Source organism: Gossypium hirsutum, chromosome A05 (genome assembly GCF_007990345.1).
Source record: "Gossypium hirsutum isolate 1008001.06 chromosome A05, Gossypium_hirsutum_v2.1, whole genome shotgun sequence".
NCBI lineage: Eukaryota > Viridiplantae > Streptophyta > Magnoliopsida > Malvales > Malvaceae > Gossypium > Gossypium hirsutum.
In genome coordinates this window covers 93,340,279-93,364,002 of record NC_053428.1, presented here as the reverse complement: position 1 = coordinate 93,364,002, position 23,724 = coordinate 93,340,279, and the positions used below count along the sequence as shown (strand labels likewise).

The following is a 23,724-nucleotide window of genomic DNA, read 5'->3' as shown; positions in this document are numbered from 1 at the left end:
GAACAAGTTAAATGAATAAATCGTCCGATTCGGAGCCAGAATAACAAGTACAGTCTAGGTGGATTTTTCCTTAGGTATTGTCTTAATTCAATCATTTTCCAAAAGTAATCCCCCAATTCCATTCTCTGTGAATTCTTAGATTAGTTAATTAGTTAGTTAAAACCAAATCACCTTATTCTTAGGCTAGATAATAAAAAGACAGTCATTAACTAGTACTTTTAGTTCCTTTGGGTTCGACAATCCGGTCTTGCTAAAACTATTCTACTGTTCGATAGGTACACTTGCCTGCATCGCGATAATAGTTAGTTTCAAGAATGATTAATTATAAATATTTAAAACTTACATGTCACGAAAATTATGATCAGAAGTGCCGAACTTCATTGTACTGACGGAACTTAAGGAAAATCAGATTCACGGAGTTGATTTGATTAAAGAAACGGAAGAGAAAGTTAAAGTGATACGAGACTGTTTAAAAGAAGCATCGGATAAGCAAAAGTCATATGCTGATCTGAAAAGAAAGGAAATTGAGTTTCAACTTGGAAATAGAGCATTTTGATTATGAGTTGAGGATTTTGCTTGAGGACAAGCAAATACTTAAGAGTGGGGTTATTTGATAAACCGTAATTTATACATATTTTTCTCCCATGCTTAGCACATTTTATGGATGATTTTTCCTTAAAATTGGTGAATTCGATGCTCCTAATGCCTTAATTTCATGTTTTATACTTAGGTGAGCATAGGAGAGTGAAAGGAACGAGAAATGGGCCAAAAATAGAGAAAATGGGCCAACATACAAAATCAACACGACCTGGAGCTCCTCACAGGGCAAACCATACGGCCGTGTCAATTTGGCAGAATCGAAGCACAACTTACACGGGTGGACCACACGCCCGTGCCTATTTAACAGGCTTGACCACGGCCTTAAGCAATCGTACACGAGCGTGTCCCTGTCGAGCCCAAATTGAGTCCAATTTGGAAAAGGCTAATTTTGAGGGTTCTTAGGCATTCTAAAGCCTATAAATACACCCTAGAGGAGGAAGAAGGAGGACACACAGATAGGGAAGCAGGGAACTGCTCAAAGAAAGCTAATTGATCCATCGCAGAAGCCGGATTCATCATCAAGACTTAAGATCTCCACTCAATTTTCCTTCAGGAGTTTTAGGTTTTTCTTTATGTTTTGTATTCATTATTCTTCTGAGATGTTTACCTTTTTAGTTATGAACTAAAACCCCTAAATACCTAAGGGGAATGAAACCTAAGACAGATCTTGTTATTATTATCTGAATTGTTTGATAAATATTTGACTTGTTCTTAATTATGTGTTCTTAATTCTTTTTTTGATATTTTAGGATATTGGTTCAAGTTAAGCTCTTATTCAAAGGAGGAATAGACCCTATCTAAGAGTATATTTGTCATAATTAAGAAGAGTTGGTTGCACGTCTAGAGATAGGGTGACAAGATTTTGTCGGATTATGGTGAAACCTAATAAATGGATCTATAGATCAAGTTAATGCAACCCTAGGGAGTTAATTAGAATGATATTCCAATTATTCAACCTAGGGTTAGACGTTGTTAGTCTCGAGAGAGAAAATAATATAACTTAGGGATTTCTACGAATCAAGTCAAATTAATAAATCGTCTGATTCAGAATCAAATAACAAGTGAAGTCTAGGTGGATTATTCCTTAGGTATTGTCTCAATCAATCGAGTTTTCTAAAAGCAATTACCCAATTCTATTTTCTATGAATTCTTAGTTTAGTTAATTAGCTAGTTAAAACAAACCCCATTATTCTTAGGCTAGATAATTAAAAGACAGTCATTACTAGTGCTTTTAGTTCCTTTGGGTTCGACAATCCGGTCTTGCTAAAGCTATACTACTATTCGATAGGTACACTTGCCTTCATCGTAATAATAGTTAGTTTCAAGAACGATTCATTATAAATATTTAAAACTTGTCATGAATATCACACATCAGATCTGAGGACTTTGAAGATGATAGAGACTGTGATTTATCCCCGAACTTGTTAAGGATGGTAGAACAAGAAGAAAAGCAAATTTCATCTCGTAAAGAAGCAGTGGACATGATGAATTTGGAAGAAGGGAAATTTGTAAAAATTGGAACATACATAATTGAAAAAATAAAACGAGACCTTGTTGGGTTGCTTCAGGAATTCAAAGATGTTTTTTCATGGTCATACCAGGATATGCCCAGGTTAAGCATTGATATTGTAGTACATCGCCTTCCCATAAGAGAAGATTGCAAGCCAGTTTAGCAGAAGCTTTGAAGGTTGAGGCCGGATATTGTCTTAAAAATAAAGGAGGAAGTCAAAAAGCAATTTGGCGCTGGATTTCTTTAGGTGATCAAGTACTCAGAATGGGTAGCCAACGTCGTGTCTATTCTTAAGAAAGACGAAAAGGTGCGAATGTATTATAGAGATTTAAATAAGGCTAGCCCAAAGGACAATTTCCCCTTGCCTCACATTGTACGCTAGTGGACAATATGGCTGGCTACTCGTTGTTCTCCTTCATGGACAGCTTTTCAGGGTACAATCGATTAAGATGCATCCTTAGGACATGGGAAAGACTACATTCATAACCTTGTGGGGCATGTTCTGTTACAAGGATATGCCGTTTGGACTAAAGAATGCTGGAGTGACATATCAAATGGCCATGCACTTATTTCATGACATGATGCACAAAGAGATCGAAGTTTATGTTGATGATATGATCACCAAATACCGAACTGAATAGGAACACATCCAAGTGTTGCGAAAGCTATTCATGAGATTGAAAAAATTTCAGCTAAAGCTTAATCCAACCAAGTGGACCTTTGGGGCTAGATCAGGAAAGCTATTGGGTTTTGTAGTCAGTGAGAAAGGAATTGAGATTGATTCAGACAAATTATGAGTTATACAAGAATTTTCTCCACTACGCACTCAAAAAGAAGTTTGAGGTTTCCTAGGAAGACTAAATTACATTGCTCAGTTTATTTCTCAATTAACAGAAAAATGTGACCCCATATTTCATCTTCTTAAAAAGCATAACCCAAGAGAGTGATTAGTTGAAGAGCTTGATGATATTACCTTCAATTATCTCCCGCATGATGAAAACCAGATGGCAGTTGCTTTGGCTACTTTGGCTTCCATGATTAAAGTAAACAGACAAGAAGATGTGAAACCCATTTAGATGAGTATTTGTGAGGCCCCGTCTTATTGTTATAATATAGAGAAAGAGGAAAGAGATGATCACCCTTGGTATTAGGATATATTGCGATACGTGAGAAATCGTGAATATCCGAACCAAATAACGGAGAATGACAAAAGGACGCTGAGAAGGTTAGCCTGTGATTATGTTTTAGATGGGGAGATCCTGTATAAAAGAAGAAAAGATCAAGTACTATTGAGATGTGTGGATGCTGTGGAGGCCAAGAAAATCTTGGAAGAAGTTCATGAAGGCGTTTGTGGAACACACGCTAATGGGTTCACAATGGCCAGACAATTATGAGGTTTGGATATTATTGGTCAACTATGGAGGGGGACTGCATCAATTATGCTAAGAGATGTCGCAAATGTCAAATTTATGGTGATAAGATTCATGTACCTCCTTCGCCTTTACATGTTATGACTTCCCATGGCCGTTTTCCTTGTGGGGCATGGATGTCATAAGGTCAATCTCGCCGAAGGCTTCAAATGGTCATCGGTTTATTTTTGTAGTCATTGACTATTTTACCAAGTAAGTAGAAGCTACTTTATATGCCAATGTAACTAAATCAGCGGTTAGTAAATTTTTAAAGAGGGAAATCATATGTCGATATGGGATGCCTGAGAGGATCATATCTGATAATGCATTAAATTTGAATAATAGCACAATAGTAGAGGTCTGCAGTCAGTTTAAGATCACACACCATAATTCATCACCATATCGCTCAAAAATGAATGGGGCAGTGGAAGCAGCCAATAAAAATGTCAAAAAGATTGTGGGAAAAATGACCGAAACTTATAGAGTTTGGCATGAGAAGTTGCCATTTGCTCTCTATGTCTGTCTGCCATCTGGTTTGTCGGGGCATTTCTTCAAATAAAATTGGGACATTGTTGGAGCGGATGTTATTAAACTTTGCCTTGATATTCTAAGGGGTGTTAAATATGTGGATTGTTTGAATGATACCATTATTGTGTTAATCCCTAAGATTAAAGATCTGGTGGATATGACTAATTTTAGGCCCATCAGTCTTTGTAGGGTGATTTACAAAATTGTTGCGAAAGTGCTTGCCAACCGGTTGAAGGAAACGCTTCCGTTATGCATTAGCAAAAATCAAAGTGCCTTTGTTCCGGGGAGGATGATTCACGATAACATTTTGATTGCCCATGAGCTTGTCCGTTATCTTCAGAGTGCGAAGAATGGTCCTAATAAAGGGTTTGTGGTCAAGCTTGACATGAGTAAGGCAAACAACTGGGTGGAGTGGAACTTTATCGAAGAGGTGATGAAGAAAATGGGCTACGCAAATGATTGGGTGTCGAAAATTATGAGATGCGTTAGATCGGTTCGTTATGTTGTCAAGTGCAATGTTGTAATATCCCGAATTAGGGCCTAATCGGAATAGTGGTTTCGTGACCACAAATTTGAGATAGAAATAATTATTTTATGATTATTTTGAGGTCTATGATATGATTGCATGATTGTGTGAAAATTTCGTGAAGAAATTCTATGCATAAAGTGCTTAATTTGAAGTTAGGGACTAAATTGAATAAGTTGCAAAACTTGCATTCTAGAAGTTTCTAGTATGAAATTGCTTTGAAATATTAATTAGGAGGTCTTAAATAGAAATTTGACCAATTTCAAAGTTTATGGACAAATATTGGACATGAATGGAATTTTTGGAAAGTTTAGTAGTAAGGGCATTTTGGTCATTTAGGGGTAATATGAATTAAAATACAAAATTAAAAGCCAATTTTGCTCATCTTCTTCACCATGAACGTGTATACCAAGGGAGACTCCATGGATAGGGTTTCCAAGCTTCCAAGCTCGATTGTAAGTCCGTTCTAGTCTCGTTTTTAATGATTTTTACGTTTTTGGAGTCCCGATAACTTGATTTAGCTTATGCTAGCAATAATTCAACCTAGGGTTCATATTTGGAAAAATACCCATAGGTTAAATTTGTGTATTTTGGTGTTTTATGATAGAATATGAGGTTTTAAATTATGTTAGACAACTTGTGCTACTCGATTTTAAGTGAAAACAAGTAAAAGGGCTTAATCGATAAAAATACCTAATAGTCATAAGTACATGTTAGAGTGAGAATTTGATGTTGCCATAGAAGGGAAAAATGATCAGCATGTCATAAAACATAAGAAAATTGGATGAAGTTTAATTTCCGAACCTTGGGGAAAAAGTGCAAATATGCAAAAGTTTAGGGGTCAAAATGAAAATTTTTAAAAATATGATTTTTGGACCTGTATGAATAGTGTGACTAATTTTTAGGCTAAATGTGATATTATAGATGAAGGAAATCGAGATTCGGGCTTAAATCGAGAAAAACAATGTTATGGACTAAAATGGTAAATTGCTATTTCTTGATCGAGGTAAGTTCGTATGATAATAATAATGCAATGTTATGTTTGAATTATATTTCTTACTATTATTGCATATATTTTATGATTTAATATATTGGAAAAGTTGATGGAATGGTGTTTATGATGTGGAAATATGACATGAAAGAATGTTACATGAAATGCAAGAAAATGAAGATACATGACAAGTGATATATGAAATATGTGATATATGTTATGTAAATTCTTAAAAGTTGATTTAATATTTGAGTTGTGTCTTATTATACTATGAATGGACAATTGGTACTATGGATAGGGAGATTGACACTTCGAGTAAATTCGTACATAAATAATCTATCGATTCTTTTTATGTTATTATATTTTGATATCATATGAAATGTGGCTGCCTATCAAATGGTTATTTGATATAAATTATGAATTTAAATTGATTACGGAAAATTTAGTAAAATGTTGAAAAGTGAGGAATTTCCCGATTGAACCTTCGGAATAAAAACGATACGAATGATCAATTCTGAGGTCGCATGTGTTGTACTAAGTGCAGGCTACTATGCGTACCCGAAAACTATGATCACGTGTGTAGTACTAAGTACAGGCTACTACGTGTATTAGATGGTGAGGTCACGTGTATAGTACTAAGTGCAGGCTACTACGTGTACCAGACTGTTGGTCGCATGTGTAGTACTAAGTGCAGGCTATTATGCGTACCAGATAGCTTCGGCTACAAGTGTGGAAATGGGAAAATGTGCAGGCAATTGTGTATCTGTTATTATTCCGATGAGTTCAACGGGAAATTGATTAAATGAAAATACATGTGAAAGTGATTATGTGATGAACAAGTGCAAGTATATATTTATTTGAATTTATGAGCAATATGCTCAATATTTGAGCGAACCTCGGTAAAATGGAATGGATTAAGTGAAATTGTGTAAAAGTGAATCAGCAGTGCATGACTTTGAAAATTCACCAAAAATTATGTAATTTGAATTAAATTTAAAAAAATTATGGAAATAAATCTTAATGAGTCTATTTTCACATGAAAGAAACAGGGGAAGCAAAATATTTCTATATTGTGTGATATTTGAATTCTTGTGAAACAGGGTCTGAATGAATTCGAGATCCCCGGTTCTGATTTAAGAAATTCACCATAAATTGTACAAAAATTATTGAAAGACATACCTTACATTCATGGATTCCTTATTGAATCTAATTTTAAGGGAAACAAACGGCATGGTCGTTGGAATTCTGTATAGGGAGAAATTCGGTTCATAGTGCACAGGGGTCAGAGTAGTCATACCCTGAAATAGGGGAGACTTTAAATAATAAACTGTACTAAATGGCCGGACCAAAAATTCTAGAAAAAAATTAGTAAGTATAAATATGAGTCTAGTTTCATAGAAAATTTATGAAATTGGATTTCGAGTTTTGTAACTTGAGATATGATTTTTTTTACACCGGGACTCCAGAAAATAGCTTGTCCTGAATATGTGTAATTGTAAAATTATAGTGTTTTATCTTGAAAAGCATGGTAGAATTTGCTTATTATTTTCATATGAACTTACTAAGCGTAAAGCTTACCCATCCTCTCCATTTCTTTAGTATTGGCAGGTCGGCTCGGGGTTGGAGATCGTCGGAGGCAAAATCACACTATCAAACTATCATTTTTGGGAAAATTAATTCAAATATTAGAAATATCAAGTGAGTGGCATATATAGGAAGTTGGTTTGTTATATGTATTTTTATTATGATTTTGACCATATGTATCAATCTGCATTGAGTTATCATATAAAATCATGAGATGTGGTCATTATCCATTATGGTTTATAAGTTTAATTAATCGTGCCATGTGCTATGTTTTGATGTGATGATATAGTTAGCTTTGTTTGTTATGCATGTGTTCGAAAAGTTTTGAATTAAATGAAATTTATGGCCCGGTTTTCGTCTATGTGTATTGTTAAGTTTGGTAATGCCTTGTACTTTGTTTCGGCCTTGGATACGGGTAAGGGGTGTTACATTTAGCGGTATCAGAGCTATGGCTTAGTCGGTTCTCGGACTAACCTAGTATGTGTAAAAGTCCAGCTATACATGCCACTGATCCGTGATAGTGTGATGTCTCCCGACACGTATGAGCACCGTCTTGCTTAGACAGAGGTACTCTCCAACCGAGCTGCACTGACCATGTTCAATGAGATGCGAAGGTGTTTGAATAAAATTACGATTATGATGAGTCTCAATTTAGAAAAGTATGAATAAAAGTTTATGATATATATATAAGTGATAACACGTGAGATGAAAGGTCATGTTGCGATATATATCCATACTTGCTTGATGCTCATATGATGTAATGCACTTAGCTTACTTGATAAGATGAACGGGATAAATAGAAATTCATAGAAGTATGAGTAAAAGTTCCTAATATAATGATATGAATGAAAATGTCATTGCCTTGATTGAATGTTGAATGTTGATGAATGTCAATGATATTTTTTATGAGACAAATGATTATAATGAAATGAATTTATCTATGTTAAATTGTTTGGACTGAATTATGTGATTGTAATTATATGTATATGATGATGCACAAAACGAAAGTTGTGATTGTGATATAAATATCTATGTTGGTTTAACCCTTATATGATGTCATGAGTATGATTTGTTCGAGTAGATGAATGGATAAGTCAAGCTATCCAGAAAACATAGGATGCATGCATAATTATACTTGACTAAATGAGATAACTGGAAAGTGAGCATTAAATCAATATGAATGTTAGTTACTCGAAATGAATAACATGATTGAGATATGATTGCTATGAAGAAAACTGAGTTACATGTATATGTATATGAGAGTTGAATCAGAGGCCCTACGACCCCTTTCCCCTTACCAAAATGGTGTTTTATAATGGAATTTCATGAGATTTATACTGAATAAGTTTCCGGTTGAGAAACCAAAGAGTTCAGTGCTAGAATAATTATAAATATGATTAGAGATTGAAGAATGAATTGATAAGTCAAGTCAAAGCTAGAAAAGTATCAGATTGGCATAAAGATTTTTGGAGTTATGCACTGTTCCAATTAGAGAAGAAATTTATTTTGATAAATCGAATTACTAAGGTACAAGGTCGAGAAAAGTGCAAATAAAAATTTATTCAGAACTAGTCTTCTTTAGTGAAAAGTAATATGAAATTTGTGATGGCAGAAATAGTTGGGAAATGATATCTGAAATGTGAAATATCTGAGTGTGACAGTTACGGTTGGACAGATTTTAGAAGTTTCTTCTAAGATGTTCTATGTGTTTATCCGTTCCCAAAAATATTTCTATGGTTATTGATGTTTTGAAGAAATTCTTGTTATATGGGGATGTTTTCTAATCCTGATGTTAAATGAAAGCATTGGTAGCCTGACTGGTTTATAATTTATTTTGCTCTATTCCTTCAGGCATTCTATTATATTCTGCCTGATAAAAAAATTTGATGAGAGAATATGTATGATACTATGATTCTATTTCTTCTACTTGATGCTCCATTTGATTTGTATATATATGGGAAGATACATTGTTCTTGTTGCATTTGATTCCAGTGAGGCTAAATGATGTTTTCTACTGGATTTCTTTTCTCTGAGGAATTATTGGGATCTTCTATATTTTCCTATGAGTTTGGTTTTCAATTTTCCGGCATAATGTCGTATCTTGGGTTTCTTTATTCTGGGTTTTTCTATCTTGGATTTCTTTATTCGGTTTTCTTGTTATTCTTATTCCATAATTTGTCAATTATGACTCATGTTTGGAGTGCCTTCTTCACCTTGTGATAATCAAGTCAAGTATGACTATACTTCTGATTTGATTTGGGTGATGTGGTGATTTCAGTATTGAGATTTTTCTAATTTTCGTGTAAGGTTTGACAACAGTAAAGGTATGAGTGATAAAAGTGCGAGTTTCAATCGGTATGGTGGATTACTTCTCTCAAGTAAGTCAATTATAGTTAATGTCTTCAATTGAGATATTTTGGTACTTGAGCTAATGCAATTGAGACGGTTTTGATTAACGTAATGAATGAATAGTAAAGGATGGCATGATGAATTGTTTTGTAACTAGAAGAAAGGATTATTTTCTAGGGTTATATCAGAATTATTTCCGTAGCGGAAAGAGGAAAATGTGATAGTGAGTAGCAAACTAAAAGAGTACAGTGAGGATCGACTTTTGATAATGAATTTCAGAATATATGAGAAATTAAAGAGATATATTGGAGGCACCGCCTGAGTGAAAGTTCTTCACCTTCAACACTGAATATGAAATTTAGGAATCTAAGTGAAGACCACTTTTTTGGTAAGATTTTCGGGGACGAAAATCCCTAATGGAGGGAGAATTGTAATATCCTGAATTAAGGCCTAATCAGAATAGTGGTTTCATGACCACAAATCCGAGATAGAAATAATTATTTTATGATTATTTTGAGGTTTATGATATGATTTTATGATTTGTGTGAAAATTTCGTGAAGAAATTCTATGCATAAAGTGCTTAATCTAAAGTTAGGGACTAAATTAAATAAGTTGCAAAACTTGCATTCTAGAAGTTTCTAGTATGAAATTGCTTTGAAATATTAATTAGGAGGTCTTAAATAGAAATTTGACCAATTTCAAAGTTTATGGACAAATATTGGACATGAATGGAATTTTTGGAAAGTTTAGTAGTAAGGGCATTTTGGTCATTTAGCGGTAATATGAATTAAAATACAAAATTAAAAGCCAATTTTGCTCATCTTCTTCACCATGGACGTGTATACCAAGGGAGACTCCATGGATAGGGTTTCCAAGCTTCCAAGCTCGATTGTAAGTCCGTTCTAGTCTCGTTTTTAATGATTTTTACGTTTTTGGAGTCCCGGTAACTTGATTTAGCTTATGCTAGCAATAATTCAACCTAGGGTTCATATTTGGAAAAATACCCATAGGTTAAATTTGTGTATTTTGGTGTTTTATGATAGAATATGAGGTTTTAAATTATGTTAGACAACTTGTGCTACTCGATTTTAAGTGAAAACAAGTAAAAGGGCTTAATCGATAAAAATACCTAATAGTCATAAGTACATGTTAGAGTGAGAATTTGATGTTGCCATAGAAGGGAAAAATGATCAGCATGTCATAAAACATAAGAAAATAGGATGAAGTTTAATTTCCGAACCTTGGGGAAAAAGTGCAAATATGCAAAAGTTTAGGGGTCAAAATGAAAATTTTTAAAAATATGATTTTTGGACCTGTATGAATAGTGTGACTAATTTTTAGGCTAAATGTGATATTATAGATGAAGGAAATCGAGATTCGGGCTTAAATCGAGAAAAACAAGGTTATGGACTAAAATGGTAAATTGCTATTTCTTGATCGAGGTAAGTTCGTATGATAATAATAATGCAATGTTATGTTTGAATTATATTTCTTACTATTATTGCATATATTTTATGATTTAATATATTGGAAAAGTTGATGGAATGGTGTTTATGATGTGGAAATATGACATGAAAGAATGTTACATGAAATGCAAGAAAATAAAGATACATGACAAGTGATATATGAAATATGTGATATATGTTATGTAAATTCTTAAAAGCTGATTTAATATTTGAGTTGTGTCTTATTATACTATGAATGGACAATTGGTACTATGGATAGTGAGATTGACACTTCGAGTAAATTCGTACATAAATAATCTATGGATTCTTTTTATGTTATTATATTTTGATATCATATGAAATGTGGCTATCTATCAAATGGTTATTTGATGTAAATTATGAATTTAAATTTATTACGGACAATTTAGTAAAATGTTGAAAGGTGAGGAATTTCCCGATTGAACCTTCGGAATAAAAACGATACGAATGATCTATTGTGACGTCGCATGTGTAGTACTAAGTGTAGGCTACTATGCGTACCCGAAAACTGTGATCACGTGTGTAGTACTAAGTGCAGGCTACTACGTGTACCAGACTGTTGGTCACATGTGTAGTACTAAGTGCAGGCTACTATGCGTACCAGATAGCTTTGGCTACAAGTGTGGAAATGGGAGAATGTGCAGGCAATTGTGTATCTGTTATTATTCCGATGAGTTCAACGGGAAATCGATTAAATGAAAATACATGTGAAAGTGATTATGTGATGAACAAGTGCAAGTATATATTTATTTGAATTTATGAGCAATATGCTCAATATTTGAATGAACCTCGGTAAAATGGAATGGATTAAGTGAAATTGTGTAAAAGTGAATTTTAGTAGTAAAACAGTATTAGACAGCAGTAGTGCATGACTTTGAAAATTCACCGAAAATTATGTAATTTGAATTAAATTTAAAAAAATTATGTAAATAAAGCTTAATGAGTCTATTTTCACATGAAAGAAACAGAGGAAGCAAAAAAATTCTATACTGTGTGATATTTGAATTCTTGTAAAATAGGGTCTGAATGAATTCGAGATCCCCTGTTCTGACTTTAGAAATTCACCATAAATTGTAAAAAAATTATTGAGAGTCATACCTTACATGCATGGATTCCTTATTAAATCTAATTTTAAGGGAAACAAACGGCATGGTCGTTGGAATTCTGTATAGGGAGAAATTCGGTTCGTAGTGCACAGGGGTCAGAGTAGTCATACCCTGAAACAGGGGAGACTTTAACTAATAAACTGTACTAAATGGCCCGACCAAAAATTCTAAAAAAAACTAATAAGTAGAAATACGAGTCTAGTCTCATAGAAAATTTACGAAATTGGATTTCGAGTTTTGTAACTTGAGATATGATTTTTTTTACACCGGGACTCCAGAAAACAGCTTGTCCTAAATATGTGTAATTGTAAAATTATAGTGTTTTATCTTGAAAAGCATGGTAGAATTTGCTTATTATTTTCATATGAACTTACTAAGCGTAAAGCTTACCCATCCTCTCCATTTCTTTAGTATTGGCAGGTCGGCTCGGGGTTGGAGATCGTCGGAGGCAAAATCACACTATCAAACTATCATTTTTGGGAAAATTAATTGAAATATTAGAAATATCAAGTGAGTGGCATGTATAGGAAGTTGGTTTGTGATATGTATTTTTATTTGATTTTGACCATACGTATCAGTCTGCATTGAGTTATCGTATAAAATCATAAGATGTGGTCCTTATCCATTATGGTTTATAAGTTTAATTAATTGTGCCATGTCCTATGTTTTGATGTGATGATATAGTTAGCTTTGTTTGTTATGCATGTGTTCAAAAAGTTTTGAATTAAATGAAATTTTATGGCCTGGTTTTCGTCTATGTGTATTGTTAAGTCTGGTAATGCCTCGTACTCTGTTCCGGCCTTAGATACGGGTAAGGGGTGTTACAAATGCTACCCTATCCGATACAATTATGCCGGAACAAGGCTTTAGACAGGGGGACCCTTTTTCCCCTTATCTTTTTTTTTTTATTTTGCATGGAAGCTTTTTCTAAACTGTTATTTCGTGCTCAGTGTAATAATATGCTTAAGGGAATTAGAGCTAGTAGATATGGGCCCCGTATTAATCACCTGTTTTTTGCTGATGACGCTCTTCTCTTTGTTCGTAATAAAAAAAAAGAGACGTTGAGGAGATTGTGAGTATTATAGCTCATTTTAGTAGGGTTTCAGGTCAAAATAAAGATAAATCCATGATTTTGTTTAGCCCTAGAACCCCTAGGGATAGTAGACTTTTGGTTAGCTCCTTGCTTGGCATGCGAACTATCGAAAAGCTTGATAATTATCTTGGACTTCCACTTCCTGTTAGGAGGAAGAAATCTTTAGCATTCACTAACATTATCAATAGGTGTACTTGCAAAGTTAAAAGCTGGTCAAAACACTTGCTTTCATACGGTGGAAAGAGGTCTTTATCAAGGCGATTATCCAGGCTATTCCAACTTATGCATTTTCGGTGTTCTTGGCTCCAAAAGGCACTATAGAGGAACTCCATTCACAGAAGGATGTGGCGGACAAACAATGACAAAATGCGAGGTTGGGCAATGATGGCGTGGAGGAAAATTTGTCATCTGAAGGGGATGGGCGGCATGGGCTTTCGAAACTTACATCTCTTCAACTTGGCTCTTTTGAGGAGACAGGTTTGGAGACTTATGTCTCAACAGGACACTTTATGTTTTAAAGTCTTATGTGTGAAGTATTTCCCTGAAGGGGACGTGTTCAGTTATAAGCGATGCGACAAACCTTCATTCACCTGGGCGAGCATAGCCGAGGCAGTGGATGCGCTAAAGGAGGGTTTTATTTGGCAAGTGGGAGATGGCAATGGGATTGATCTTAGACGTGAGCATTGGAGGCTGAATGGAATCTTTGGAGAGTCGGTTTGTCGGTCTCCTCTTACTAATAATGAAAGAAAAGTCAAAGACCTGTGGGACCAAGATAACAGACGTTGGAAAAGGGAAAGGGTGAAAGAGATTTATGGGGATTATTTGGGGGAGTGCATATGCAATTTTCCCATTCCTCCTAATGACATTAAAGATACTTGGACGTGGATCCAAAATCCGCATGGTACTTACACATCCAAGTCAGCTTATTCTTGGCTGATTCTTAAGGAAGTCGGATTCGGCCCTCACCATTTTTTCTGGTGCACCATTTGGAAACTCAAGATGCTCCCGAAGATAAAGATTTTCAACTGGAGGATCAGACACAACATCCTTCCAACATTTGATAATATTGCTCGGATTCATCAGGGTTTTATTAATATTTGTCCGAGATTCCAAAGCAAAGATGAGTCACTGATTCACGCGTTAAAAGATTGCCCAAAGGCTCGCGGAATCCTTGTTGTTGGGGGATTAAACAATAAACTGCTGGAAGGGGATTACACCGAGTGTATCGACTGGCTGGAATATGTGTTTAGAGAGCTTGACAAAAAGGCTGCTGCTGACTTCTTAACCCTTCTCTGGAACAGTTGGAATGATAGGAATAATATGGTTTTTAAAGGCAAGATGGATGATGCGCTACTGATTTGGGAAAGGGCGCAAGCGCTGAGTAATGACTTTAGAATTTTTAATTTGACCGAGCCTCCTGTTATTCCCCCGACTCTGATGAACAGGACTTGGAAAGCGCCTCCGACTGGTTACATCAAGGTAAATGTGGATGCTGCCGTTTCGGATGGGTGCAGTGGTTTTGGCATAGTCGTAAGAGACAACGATGGTTTTGTCATGAGGGGATGTTATAAGTTTAGGGCCGAAGCGATGGATGTGTGCTGGGCTGAGCTATAGGCGTTGACTGAAGGTTTAATGATGGCTAAAAAGCTAAAGGCGACCCAGGTTATTTTGGAATTGGACAATGCAATGCTGGTCAATAAGGTCAACAGGCGGACGCAGGATATAACCATTCTGGGTCAGCGCACTACGCAAGTGTGCGAAGCTTTTAAAAATTTTAATTCGGTCCAAATCAATTGGGTCAATCGTCTTTGTAATAAGGTTGCGGATTTTTTGAGTACTTTAGCTATTATGAACAAGTGTGATTTGTACTTTGATATGGATAATCCGATGGAGATCCATAATAAAGATACTGCAAAATGAGTTAGACCATTGTGTCGTTTTCTCTCAAAAAAAAAGAGTATGTGCCAGCTACCGAGGACACTACAAAAGATCACTCTTGGAAATTAAATTTTAACGGAGCCTCAAACGTTATGGGAAATAGAATCGGAGCAGTCTTGGTATCCCCAAGTGGAGATCATTATCCATTCACATATAAATTGGATTTTGATTGCACAAATAATATGGCAGAGTATGAGGCATGTATAATAGGACTCCGAGCAGGTATAGAACGAAAGATCAAGTCACTGGAAGTATATAGAGATTTTGCGCTAGTGATTTACCAACTTCGAGGTGAATGGGAGACAAGTGATTACAAATTAATTAATTATAGAAGGTTGGTGTTAGGGTTAGTTGAAGAGTTTGATGATATTACCTTCAATTATCTCCCGCGTGATGAAAACCAAATGGCAGATGCTTTGGCTACTTTGGCTTCCATAATTAAAGTAAACAGACAAGAAGATGTGAAACCCATTCAGATGAGTATTTGTGAGGCCCCATCTTATTGTTATAATATAGAGGAAGAGGAAAGAGATGATCACCCTTGGTATCAGGATATATTGCGATACGTGAGAAATCGTGAATATCCGAACCAAATAATAGAGAATGACAAAAGGATGCTGAGAAGGTTAGCCTGTGATTATGTTTGAGATGGGGAGATCCTGTACAAAAGAAGAAAAGATCAAGTACAATTGAGATGTGTGGATGCTGTGGAGGCCAAGAAAATCTTGGAAGAAGTTCACGAAGGTGTATGTGGAACACACGCTAACGGGTTCACAATGGCTAGACAAATTATGAGGTTTGGATATTATTGGTCAAATATGGAGGGAGACTGCATCAATTATGCTAAGAGATGTCACAAATGTCAAATTTATGGTGATAAGATTCATGTACCTCCTTCGCCTTTACATGTTATGACTTCCCATGGTCGTTTTCCTTGTGGGGCATGGATGTCATAAGGTCAATCTCGCTGAAGGCTTCAAATGGTCATCGGTTAATTTTTGTAGTTATTGACTATTTTACCAAGTGGGTAGAGGCTGCTTTAGATGCCAATGTAACTAAATCGGCGGTCAGTAAATTTTTAAAGAGGGAAATCATATGTCGATATGGGATGCCTGAGAGGATCATATCTGATAATGCATTAAATTTGAATAATAGAACAATAGCAGAGGTCTACAGTCAGTTTAAGATCACACACCATAATTCATCACCATATCGCTCAAAAATGAATGGGGCAGTGGAAGCAACCAATAAAAATGTCAAGAAGATTGTGGGAAAAATGACCGAAACTTACAGAGATTGGCATGAGAAGTTGCCATTTGCTCTCTATGCTTATCGAACATCTGTCAGAACTTCTACTGGGGCAACGCCTTTCTCATTGATTTATGAAATGGAAGCAGTTCTAGCCATTGAAGTGGAGATACCTTCTCTCTAGTTTTGTCAGAATTGAAGTTAGATGAAACAGAACGGATGCAGTCTTGATATGATCAGTTGAATTTGATTAAGGAAAAGAGGCTAAGTGCTATTCAGCATGGTCAGATGTATCAAAAAAGAATTATGCAAGCTTATGATAAAAAGGTTCGCCCAAGAGAGTTTCATGAGGGAGATTTAGTTTTGAAAAAGATCCTTCCTATACAAAGGGATTTCAGAGGAAAATGGATGCCAAATTGGGAGGGGCCTTATGTGGTGAAGAAAGCTTTCTCCAGAGGAGCATCCATCTTAGCTGAAATGGATGGAAAAAACTTGTCTAATCCAGCAAACTTGGATTCAATCAAAAAGTACTACACCTAATGAGGGGAAGAAGCCAAAGTGAAAACCCGCAAAGGGCGCTTTGAGACCTAATAAAAAATGGAAAAGATATAGAGCCAAAGTGAAAACCCACAAAGGGTGCTTTGAGACTCAATAAAAAATAAAATTCTGAAAAAGAAAAAAGAGGAGAGGCCAAGGTGAAAACCCGCAAAGGGTGCCTTGAGACCAAAGGGGATTTGAGTTGAAAACCAGAAAAGAGCGGCTCAAATGTTGATCTAAAATGGTGAAGGCGATGATCTTGCTATACCTGAATTAACAAGGAAATGGTATGTTGCATCTTGGGGCATTGACAAAGTACTTCTGATCTCCTAAACACATGTCAAGCTTAAATTGGTCTTCAAGAAGTTCATACAGAGAAACTCAGTTTGCGATATCAAGGGTATTTAGTCTTCATTTTATTCGTAATAAATTAAGCTACCTTTGAAATAGTATTTTTTTTCATGATATATATTCCCAAATCAATTGTCATTTTTATTCTTTTGATGATTTATTCACTTTGAGCTGAAATTCAATTTCATTCTTATCCATTATTACGATTTGTTGCAAGCATGTTGCATTGAAATAATGATTAATGAACAAGTAAAGTTTTCACAATAGAAGTTTCACATATTACTCTAGAAGTTTCTAGATAATGCAAGAACCTAAAACAGGACTATTGCTTAGAATTCACCAAAGCTCAAGGAAATACTTGAGTAGATCGCCTCTTTGGATTTTTGTCCAAAATGAGGATTGAACAAAAGGACAAGATATGGCGTTGGTGATACAATTTCGAAAAGTGATTAAATATACGGAGAAGATATTCTCGTGAAAGGGGAAATGATATTTTGTATTCATGCAAATATCAAACATGAACATCTAGCTATAACGCTCGAGGAGTGAGGTAGCAGATTGAACAGATGAAAATTCAACTATAAGTTGCAATGTTTTTGTCTCGGAAAGAATAGTGGAAGGGACATTTGAATTACAACGGGGCAAGCTTGCTGAGGAGAATATGATTGTTTCTTTGGGATACTCTGTCAAAATGCTGGTTGAGCGAGATGACTGTGTAATACGTTAGGGACAACATACTGATGAACAACGAGGGATGATGCCTTAAGTTTTTTTTAAAGAAAAAAAGAAAAAAAAGGGGGGAATCATTCTCATTTCCGCATGCATATATCATTCATATCACATTTAGTTAAGAGCATTGGATTCATTTCAATCATAGCATCATAATCATTTGGCATAAACATGTACATATAAAATTGAGTCTACAGGACATGTTCCCTAGAGGACAGTGTAGTGACATTGGTGAAGTTAGATCTTATTTCCCTGAAGTTACAGTGGAATAGATCGAAGCTTACCAACCTTATCTCCCTAAAGTTGCAGTGGAGCATATTGAAGTGACAGGTCTTATCTCCCTAAGCAGTAGTGGAACAGACCAAAGACGACAAATCTTATCTCCATGTATCAGTAATGGAGTAGATTTAAGTCACTAGCCTTATCTCCCTGAAGTTGCAATGGAGTAGGCTCAATATACAAGTCTTATCTTCCTAAGGTAGCAAGGAAGCAGACTGAAGATTGAAGATCTTATATCCCTAAGTAGTAGTGGAGCAGATCGAAGATGGAGAATCTTTTCTCCATGTATCGGCAATGGAGTAGATTTTAGCCACCAGCCTTACCTCCTTGAAGGTGCAGTGGAGCAGGCTCAATATACAAGTCTTATCTTCCTGAAGTAACAAGGAAGCAAACTGAAGATTGAAGATCTTATCTCCCTAAGCAGTAGCGGAGTAGATCAAAGATGGCGAATCTTATCTCCATGTATCGGCAACAGAGCAGATTTTAGCCATCAGCCTTATCTCTCTGAGGTAGCAAGAGAGCAGGTTGGCGATGGTGGTCTTATCTTCCTGAGGTAGCAAGGAAGCAGATTGAAGATTGAAGATCTTATCTCCCTAAGTAGTAGAGGAGTAGATCGAAGATGGCGAATCTTATCTCCATGTATCGACAATGGAGCAGATTTTAGCCATGAGCCTTATCTCTCTGAGGTAGCAAGAGAGCGGGTTGAAGACGGTGGTAGTGTGACAGCCCAAAATTGACCCTAGTCGGGAAGTGGTTTCGGGACCGCTAAACCGAGTCACCGAAATGTTTGAATGTGATATTTATTGTCTAGAATATGTAATTATGAATGTGTGAAAATTTCAAGCTTCGATTTAGTCGATTGCATGTGAATTTAGTCAATAGGACTTATGTGAGAAAATTTTGAAATGTGATAGGTCAAAGCATAAGGGCCTATTAGTGCATGTTGAAAAAGGGGGACTTGCATGTCAATTTCCCCCCCTATTAGTAGTGGCCGGCCATGACAAGCATGGTAGACCAAGTGTGATGGGCAAGACATGTCATAGACATGTCTTGTTGGTGCATCATGGGTGGAAAAAAATAAAATAATGAGCATGGAAATTAAATAATGAAAGGGAATATGATGAAAACAAAAAAAAAAGTGTGTGGTTGTTTCTCCCCTCCCCCATTTTGCAGAAACTAGAAAGAAAAACAAAGAAAAAAAAGTGCTCATCCTTTGGTTCATCCTTGGCCAAAAGTTTTAAGGAGGAAGGAAGAAGAAAGGTTAAGAGGTTCGGCCATGCATGTAGCTAGGCTAAGGTATGTTTGATGATGTTCCATGAGATGCATGCATATTTTAGTTGTTAGCTTGAGTCTACCTAGCCCATGGTCTAAATCTTGCTATGTGATGGAAAGGACACTCGGCCATGGATGCATCATTCTTGGTTGATGTTTGATGTTGTGGTGATGAGGCATGAAGATGAGTTAAGATTCGGCCTAGGTGGATTTTGTGTTAATGCCATTGCATGCTAAATATGAAGCTTGTTAATGATGCATGTGATGGTGGATTGATGATTCTTGACTCTCCTTTTTAGCATTTTTGAGTGAGCACATATGTGCATTGATTGCTAGATGGGGAAGAATCGGCTAGCAAGTTGTGTGCTAAGGCCGAATATAACTTTTGTATGTTAATGAGCAATGCATGTGTTAAATTGATGGAAAGGGAGAGGATGCTTTACTAGTGTATATATGTGCGTATTAGCCAAGTTTTGAACTTGAAACAAAAGGGTGTTTAGTCAATACAAGTGACCATACTTGTAGAATGTATTAAGTGTTGAAATCGGCCCCAAAATGGACATGCATATTCGGCCAAGGGGGAAAATTGGCTAATGTTGAGTTTGATTCATGATTCCGTACATATGTGACTTTAATGTCTAATGTATAAATATGGGCTAAGTACCTTGTGTTCCTCTTTTCGATGCTCAAATGATTAAATCAATTTATTCGTTTAATTAAGCTCAAGAGCAAAGGGGAAATAAATCCGATAAAGGGAAGGAAAAAGTGGTCGAATAGCTATCGGAATCGTTCGACAACACCCGAGGTAAGTTCTTGAGTAAGAGAGCTTAAATTAAGATTTGATTAGATCATGTTTTAAGCAAATCAAAATCATGCTCTTTGTGTGTGGCTATTGAGCCGAAATCACAAGAATGATAAGTGTCTTGTGTTTGAGTTTTGCTAACGAAAATGAAATACGAATGTGTCATGATTTATTGTTAAATGTGCATGGTTATTTGAATGATGTCCGGGCTAAGTCCCGAAGGCTTTGTGCTAAGTGACCATATCCGGACTAAGATCCGAAGGCATTTGTGCGAGATACTAAATCCGGACTAAGATCCGAAGGCATTTGTGCGAGATACTAATTCCGGGCTAAGTCCCGAAGGCATTTGTGCGAGTTACTAAATCCGGGTTAAGTCCCGAAGGCATTTGTGCGAATTACTATAACCGGGCTATGTCCCGAAGGCATTTGAACGAGGAGCTATATCCGGTTAAATTCCGAAGGTACGTGATGTGGGAATGAATGATCTTGCTGTAAAAAAATTTCAGTTAATGCTCTAGAAACATCCCAACATTGAGGTATGTTTCGTATGTGCTTGAATTTAGTTGAGCCCTTACAAATAAGTATTCGCTCAGTTGATAAACGAGCTACCGGCGTTTGGCTAAGTTGATCTTTTGTGTATGTACATAAGGGTTGGAAATGTGAAGCAAGTATGATATCGAAAATTTGTGCATATGAAATTATCCGTTTAGCTATATGAATGCTATACTTTGTTGTGCTGGAATTCCTTGCTCAAAACTTACTAAGCATAAATTGCTTACTCCGTTTCATTGCTCCTCTGTTTTATAGATTTGGTTCTCCAGCTATCGGACTCGGGATCTTGAAGTCAAAGTCGCCCACACTATCAAAGCCCCCCCCCTTTTGGTACAATTTTGGTTGAACTTCGAAATGGCATGTATAGGACTACCCGTTTGTTGTGGGTCGTGGACCCTTTGGACTTGTATAATTTTGGATAGCCATGCGAAAATGGCTTATATGTGTTTGAGTATAAGGTTATAATCATTCGGTGTGGATATGCTTGACAAGAATTAGCCATGGGAATGGTTAATCACTATCATAAATTGTGCTATTTATGCAAAAAGGGCTAGTTGAATCATGGAAACCATGAAATAGGTAAAGTCTACCTTAAAGGCAGATGCTGACAGCAGCAGTGATGTAGATTTGGAAAATCACTAAAAATAGTAGGAAGGGAATTAAATAGTGAATAAATTATGTAAACAAACCTTGATGAATCTACTTTCATAGAAAAGTAACGAAACAATCATACGGACAGTATGTTAAGAGATATTCAGGTTCTCGTGAGACAGGGCCAGAACGGTTTCTGGATTTCCTGTTCCGACTTTGGAAATTCATTATAAATTAACCAGAGATAATTAGGAGTCATACCATATATGGATAGATTCCTATCTGAGTCTAGTTTCTATAGAAACAAACGGCATCAGTATTGGATCCCTGTACAAGGAGATATCCAAGTCGTAATACGCAAAGGTCAGGGTAGTCGATCCCTGTAACATGGGAGACTTTGACTAATAAACTGTACTAATTGGCCTGACCAAAAATTCTAGAAAACAATATGTAGATGGGCATATGAGTCTAGTTTCAGGGAAAATTTACGGAACTAGATTCCGAGTTTCTGAACTCAAGATATGATTTTTAAAGCGACTAGTACGCAAATTGGCAGTGTCTGGGAAATATTTTTATAAGGGGTTTAAAGTCTGTTAACACCTCGTGTTCGACTCCGGTGTCGGTCTCGGGTTCGGGGTGTTACATTTGATTGGTATCAGAGCTACAGTTTAGTCGATTCTAGGACTACCGTAATGCGTTGGGTCTAGCTAGACATGCCATTTTATGTGATTACTTGATAGTGTGGTGATTTCTGACAATTGTAAATGTGTTTATTTATAGTAATGGATCCCGATCCCGACCGAGAGGTAGTTGATGATCTTGAGAGTGTAGCGCCTGCTCCCGCACAAGGGACAGCGCCGGCGGACTCTCAACCTAATGCTAGTAACCCGAATGATGAAGCTAGACAAGCTTTCTATAGCGTGATGAATGATTGGTTCAACCAATACATTCGAACTAATACGGCTGTTCCACAACCTCCATTCCCGACTAATACCACCCCCGCACCTACAATACCTCTGGTAACTGACCAAATAAGGTCAAATAAGCCCCCAGTTGACAGAATCCGAAAACATGGGGCTACTGAATTTAAAGCTACGGATAGCGACAATGCCGAGCAAGCTGAATTTTGGTTGGACAACACTATCCGGGTACTTGATGAGCTATCTTGTACACCCGATGAATGCCTAAAGTGTACTATCTCCTTGCTACGTGATTCTGCCTATTATTGGTGGAGTACTCTGACTTCTGTTGTGCCCCGAGAGCAAGTAACTTGGGAGTTTTTCCAAACTGAGTTTCGGAAAAAGTATATCAGTCAGAGATTTGTTGATCAAAAAACGGAAGGAATTTCTTGATCTTAAGCAAGGTTCCATGTCGGTTACTGATTACGAGCGAAAATTTGTTAGACTTAGTAGATACGCTCGGGAATGTGTTTCGTCCGAGGCTATCATGTGTAGACGCTTCGAGGATGGGCTGAATGAAGATATAAAAATGTTCGTTGGCATTCTTGAAATACGAGAGTTCGTAGTACTTGTCGAGCGAGCTTGTAAAGCCGAAGAACTTAGAAAAGAAAAACAAAAAGTTGATGAGGGAACTGGAGAGCTTCGTAAAAGATCCTCGGGAAAGTCTCTTCAACAGGCATCGAAGAAATTTCGAGATGATGCGGGCCAGTTTAGAGGCACTTCGAGCCTTTTTAGATGAGACCGTGATCGACCCCCTGTGGGTACACGAGGCACTTCGGTCGCCAGTGTTGGGAATGAACGTTGAGACAGAACGAAATGTCTATATTGCGGCAAATGGCATTCGGGGAGTTGTAGATTCCCTGACCGCTCCTATTACAAGTGCGGATCAGTTGACCACTTCATTAAAGATTGCCCGAGGTTGTTTGAACAGAATGAAAATTAGAGTGGGAAACCGGGTGCTACCACTGCTCGAGGTAGACCATCTGGAAATACGGGCAATGCTAGTGGTGGCCAGAGAGGATCTAGAGATGCTACGACCAGATCCGAGGCTCGTGCGCCTGCTAGAGCTTATGCTATACGTGCCCGCGAGGATGCTTCTTCGCCTGATGTTATTACCGGTACTCTTACTCTCTTTGATACTAATGTAATTGCTTTGATTGACCCCGGTTCTACTCATTCTTACATATGTGAAACCTTAGCATCCAGTAAGACTTTACCTATTGAGTCTACTGAGTTCGTAATTCGGGTGTCAAATCCCTTGAGTCGTTACGTGCTTGTCGACAAA

General features: G+C 36.7%; 1 protein-coding gene across 1 annotated transcript; it reads left to right on the top strand.

The window, feature by feature from the left end:
• Positions 1 to 15,301: 15,301 nt before the first annotated feature.
• Positions 15,302 to 15,766, top strand: LOC107960492 (uncharacterized). Its single transcript, XM_016896833.2, has one exon. The coding sequence runs from the start codon at positions 15,302 to 15,304 to the stop codon at positions 15,764 to 15,766; it is 465 nt and encodes a 154-aa protein (XP_016752322.2).
• Positions 15,767 to 23,724: the final 7,958 nt, after the last annotated feature.